The 5,984-nt window shown below is 33.9% G+C and overlaps 1 protein-coding gene across 3 annotated transcripts in view; it reads left to right on the top strand.

Moving 5' to 3' along the window:
- LOC109352353 (putative RNA-binding protein Luc7-like 1) overlaps nt 1-4,457 on the top strand; it is an 8,411-nt gene extending 3,954 nt beyond the window's left edge. The window contains exons 7-14 of one of the 3 annotated variants that reach the window (XM_019594306.1): nt 463-524; nt 681-743; nt 1,390-1,448; nt 1,770-1,851; nt 3,307-3,353; nt 3,458-3,703; nt 4,108-4,154; nt 4,187-4,457. In XM_019594306.1, the coding sequence (XP_019449851.1) occupies nt 463-524; nt 681-743; nt 1,390-1,448; nt 1,770-1,851; nt 3,307-3,353; nt 3,458-3,703; nt 4,108-4,129 (581 nt within the window). In that variant the 3' untranslated portion in view covers nt 4,130-4,154; nt 4,187-4,457. Of the gene's footprint in view, nt 1-462; nt 525-680; nt 744-1,389; nt 1,449-1,769; nt 1,852-3,306; nt 3,354-3,457; nt 3,704-4,107 lie in introns of all 3 variants that reach the window. The other 2 variants (XM_019594304.1, XM_019594307.1) reach the window with 2 other exon arrangements.

The raw sequence follows: 5,984 nt of genomic DNA on the forward strand, positions 1-5,984 counted from the left end.
TAGCCCCCCCCCCCCAAAAAAAAATTATCCATATGAAAATGACAATAACATTATCAAAATATTATAATCAACCCCCTTAGTTCTGCACCATAATTGAAAATAACTGATGCTGATATTGTAACATAGGTCTTTAGGTTTGTGGAAAGGATTTAGCCAAAAAAGTATACCTTTGATATGATTTTTTATTTTATGTTTCCTATCTAATGTATTGTGACTTAAGCCTCTGGAAAGATTTGAAATAAATGTGGTTCAATATAAATATAGTTGATGGTTGGCTGGCCGTCATAATAGCATTTTCATTTGTTTGGAACTTGGTTGTGTCTGTCTTCAGTTACAACCAAACAAATTTCAACAAGATGCTTGTTCCTTGCCTTCTGTTAATACATGCAAAATGGGAGCAGATGCCGTCTTCTAGAGAAGTGTTTTTTACTTGTTAATTAATGATGTGTGTTGAACGAACAGGTGAACAAGGAATGGTTGATGAGGCACAAAAAGCATTGGAAGAGGCTGAAGCACTTAAGAAGGTCCTTCATTTGCTTTATGGTTATATATGGTTTTGTTTATAATGTTCTTGAAATAATTTTTATTGCCATGTTCACGTGCTTCCAAAATTGTGTTCTTTTTAAACCCATTTCCAGATTTTACACATGGCTATAATTAAATGTTTTTTTCTCTTCCAGCTCCCTCCAAGGCAGGAGCCACCGTTGGATCCTTCTAAGTACACAGCTGCAGATGTTCGGATTGTAAGTATATTTTCCATTAGCTGTAACTCCTTGTATGTGATAAGATATGCATTTATATTTCACCAGCACGGTAAATTACATGTTAGTCGTTAGAATCATACACAGAGTCATACGATTCCTCATGTTGAATTGCAATATTTACAACCATGGATGTTAGAATTATTCAGTGAAATATATGAAAGATGCTCCTGATAATATGTTGGAGTAGATTGGGTAAAGCGTAGAAATAATTTCCCAATTCCCTTTCAGTGTAAGAATTATTGACCTTGTACAATTTTGTATTAGCTATTTCTCCAATTAATAAAACTTGGAGGTATACCATAACATGTCTTGTCTCTAACAAATTCATTGTTAGCACTTGGGATGGGAGAGTACTATATACATATCTATCTCTTTTCCCACTGTGTTAAAGGAAAACATGTAAAGAATTATATACATATCTTCACCATGTGTCCACAATTCTGGTACCCTTTTTAAAGAGAAAATAGTGTGTGCACTGACCGTGTACACATGAACGGTGTATGATGTGACAACAGTGTTAAAAAATTTGCGCTGACATATTTTTTTTAACGATTGTCTTATTATGTTGTATTGTATCTGTAATGATTCTTATATGTGTTTTACTTGTATATATTTATCAATTCAGACTGATCAGAAGCTACGTGTGTGCGACATTTGTGGGGCATTTTTGAGTGTTTATGACAGGTAAGAACTGATCCTATGCCACCTGCATGTTTTTCCTGCTTTCTTCTGTTTTCCTAGGGATTTATGTAATTAGAATTTGGGGTTTCAAGTGCTTCAGCTTTTTACAAGTTAGTAATACCTCCTTGTCACCAGCAGGCTGTTGTGCCGGTTTTACGAGGATAACTTTTGCAGCTAAAGAATGTGCGTCTTTTCTGTTTTCTGCTTGTAGATCATGCTATTCTTAGCTAGAATTTTTTGGGGCAATCATGCATTACATCAGTATTATATCTTGCTACTTATCTATATTTTGTTTAAACATTTGGTTTTTATTATTATTTGCAGTGATCGCCGCTTAGCTGACCATTTTGGAGGGAAACTTCATTTAGGATATATGCAGATCCGTGAGAAGTTAGCAGAACTCCAAGTAAGACATCACACTGTTCATCATTCTTGTGTAACTGTATTCTATTCTATAACTGGTTCCAAAATATGTATTTCACATTTGATAATGAGAAAATGTCAGGATTTGACAGTCGGATGTTTGCAACATGTCTCCCTAAAGCTTCAGTGTTGATGATATTCCTTGTTATTGCTTCCATCTTATTCCTGAAATATATAGTCACATCATCTCTCTTTCATGCATTGTATAGAAAAGAAAAATGAACAGTGTTGAGTTTATTGAGCTATCCTTTAAACTGATCTTTTAAATGCCCTCCATGATCATAGATGTTGGTTCTGTTACTGGTGTTTGTTTCACTTAGTTCCAAACAGATTCCAATTAGTACATAATGTAAGTTCTCTAATCTTAAGGCTTTGTTTGGGAGTTAGGAGGGAAATGGAAGGAGAGGGATCAAAGGGTTAGGAAGAGAAGGGAAAATGAAGGAAATCCTCTCCCTTGTTTGGGAGTATGAAATTTAGATAAAGGAGGGCAAACTAATGATAATGTAAGAATATTTTTTTATTTTCCATTAAAAATGTAATTAACAATGAGAAATGGACAATAATATATAATTATATATTATTACTAAACATATTTAGTTATTTTGACATTTTATCTCCACCCCCCCACAAATTGGGGGAACTTTAAAAATAGACATATGGAGGGTTTTGGAGGGATTGAGAAACCCTCCAAAAACTTCCCATCTCCTTGATCCAACTCCCAAACAAGGGGAAGGCTTTCCAAAGCCATCCCCTTCCTTCCCCTCCCCTCCAAAACCCCACTCCCAAACAAGGCCTAAAGGAAAATGGTTTTTATATCTCTTGGTGTTAATCATCCTTTGCCAATTAGTATTAACTAAACTTTCAATTAGGTCCTTCTGAAAGCGCACTTACTTGTGGATAGATGCACTTGTTATTTTGATTTTGATGTTTAATCTGGCATTGTATGATGGTGCACTTTTTAGGTTAATCAAGTATTTTATCATTACCATCATAATATAAAGAAAATGGAAATATGTTTCAGATTGATGTCTCTGGTTTCCAGTCGAGTGATTACATTTTTGTCCATCACTGATGATCTTCATAGCAAGTTTGTCACTTTGTGCACCCAGTTATTTGCCATACATAGTGTTATGGGAGACGCACGTTGGAGTAATTGTTCGCCAATTTTGGTTTGTTTTGTTTGTTCAATATTGAAAAAGATTCCTTTTTTACTCTATTGTTAAATCTAAATGTTATTTCTGATTATTTCAAAGTGTCTTGCCATCCATAGGCAAATGAAGAATCAAAAGAAACAAAATGACGAGGTTGACTTTGTATGGCCGGGGGTTTGTTTTTGGGCATGCCTTTGCTGTATTTGTGGATTTTATTTATCCAGAATGATATTAACTTTTGGTTTTTTTTGGGAGAGGATCTCATACTGTGTTATTTTCTGATTCAGGAAGAAAGGAACAAGAGCCGAAAGATTGATTGGCAGGATGATAAGAAGTAAGTTTTATTGCTTTGTAATGTAGAAACATACATATTTGATGGACATTCAAATATAATTTCGTAACTTGTTAATGTTAATATTTGTCGCATTTGTTTGCTAGATCAAAAGAACTGAGTAGGGATCGTGACAGGGAGTCAAGTAAGGACCGTGAAGGTGGCGAGACTCGTGAACGAGGCAGAGACTATGATCATAGGAGCAGGGATCGTGATAGGCATAATGGTAGAGACCGTGGTTATGATCGAGATCGTGACAGGGACTCTGATCGCTCCAGACACTATGACTCAAGAAGTCGCCGGAGGTCCCGCTCACGATCTCGAGAGCGTTCTAGAGACTATGATCGTCATAGGTACATTCTCCCGTAGCTATTTCTTAATTATGTATATTTTCCCCACAACATCCCTTGGTTAACCATGGAGAAATTGAATAGGAGTGAGACAAGTGGGTCCATCATCTAATAGTCGGGCATAACTTGCTACATTGTCACTCCTAAAGCTCTTGTGGGGTCCAAATACAAGAGAACATGTATAATTTGTCTGGGTTGAGAGCTTCTGGCTTAATCTTTGGCTGATTCATTCTCTCTTTATTACATCATTATCTTATTGAATTTAATTGATATATTGTTAGTTTAAGAAAGTTGTATACAATATTATCCAATGATGTGCTGCTACGTCGTTTAATGACAAAGCTTTCATCACATGTCAAACTCATCATGGGATTGGTTCCAAATATCTAACCAGTATTCTCTTATGCCAGGCGTCATGATCGATACTAGTGATTGCTGTGGATCTTATGGATATGATAAGATATTTGATGCAGGTGGGTGATAATGAACTTCATGTTGGACCAATAATTTTGCTATTTCTTGTGTTAAACTGTTTCTCCAATGTTAGATGTAACTTGAGTTTAGGTGTTGCTAAATTGTGTTTCATCTTGCTTTGAGTTACTTGATTAAACTTGTAATCTGGGTCATGGATCAGTTCCTGCGTTTGTGCTTAAAAATACTTGTTATTACATTTACCATTGGAACATATTATAGAGAATTGTGTGCGCATGGATGCTGGTGGTAATTGATAGGGGTGTTGTATTGTTCAAGACTTGTTTCATTTTATGAATTCGCTATAATTGGAATTATATTATGATAAAATTCGATTATAGTAATTAGTTTTCATATGTTTTGCGGCTGATTGTTTTAATAACTTCCTATTTTTTTGGGGTGATATACTTAACATTATTAAAATGCCAACCATTCAGATCGGTCAAAACCAGATAATACCTATCAGAACCAGTTAAATCGTATTGTACAGGTTAAAAATAAGTATGAAATTTTTTCACAATTTTCAAAATAATAAACCTTGAACTTTAGAGTTATGTATAAAGTTACTGAGCCAACATGCATTGTTTGTAGAATTATAAATAAAGCATATATCGTTGAGGAGTTGACCATATGTAGACTGAGTCTTGGAAGGATTTCTACCCTCTTTCATGCCGATGTCTTTTTGTAGTGTATAACTCATAAAATGGTGTATAGATTTCCTCCCTTTAGTCTATTACAGTACAACCTTCATTTGTTTCATACAGGAGGTGTAATTTGACATTCTTAAGACAAATATGTTTATTTATATCTTCCGGTATATTAGTTTAATTACTAGTTAAATACAATTACTAGATCATCATATTGAAGATTTAGATAATACTAGCTTTTTAATTTCAGAGAAAGTTTAGTTCATCATACCTTAATTGCAATCCTTTAGTTGTTGGTGGTGAATGTGGAAAAAGTTATATGAAACACTTTACACATTTTTTGTTTGTGAATACGAAAGAAACTATATAGAACACTTAGAAAAAACAAGAAACAAGATAAAACACTCAATATTACTAAAAAGTTTTTTGGTTCAAATAGATAATTCTGAATTTCAAAGAGAGTAGTACATCTTCATATAGAGAATGAAAAACTCACCCCAAATTTATTCTACACCTATAGTTTTCTTTTTTCAATTATAGTTAGCTTCCGTCATGTTAACCTTGCAAGTGGTGTCACGTCTTGTTCGCCATTAATAGTGGAAATATTTCAGTCTATTACTTGCTTTTCAGACTTTATTGCTCATTCATTTAGGCTATCATGTGCTTTTTCAGACTCCTATTTATACTCTTTTGTCATGTTCCATATTTTTTTATGCCTAAAGATGCTCTCTTTTATTTACTCGAGAATGTTGATGTTTGTTGATGGTGTTTCATAGTCAATAGTGTTCTCTCTTTCTTCACATATTCAACACCCGTGTTCTGGATATTTAGATAATAGTTGACATGCTAATTTTTTGTCTTTGGCAAATCCATCATATTTGTTAGGATTTTATTATACAAACTCTTGAAATCTGGGGCTCTTCTAGATCTTCTTCCTACTAAATATATACATGTAGTGAGTCCTGTGAAATAGACCCATAATTCTTCTTTGTTATCTTTTAAAAATAATAAATAAGATAACTCTAGAATAATATACATCTAGGGGCTTCTCTGTATACTTAGCTCAAGAATGTAAAATAGGATTTTTACTAAGATTAATATCATCTATATTTACAGCATTAAAGGTATGCTACTTACAGAGATATTGTAAGCTTCTAATTGATGCT

This window comes from Lupinus angustifolius, chromosome LG07 (assembly GCF_001865875.1).
Source record: "Lupinus angustifolius cultivar Tanjil chromosome LG07, LupAngTanjil_v1.0, whole genome shotgun sequence".
Lineage (NCBI taxonomy): Eukaryota > Viridiplantae > Streptophyta > Magnoliopsida > Fabales > Fabaceae > Lupinus > Lupinus angustifolius.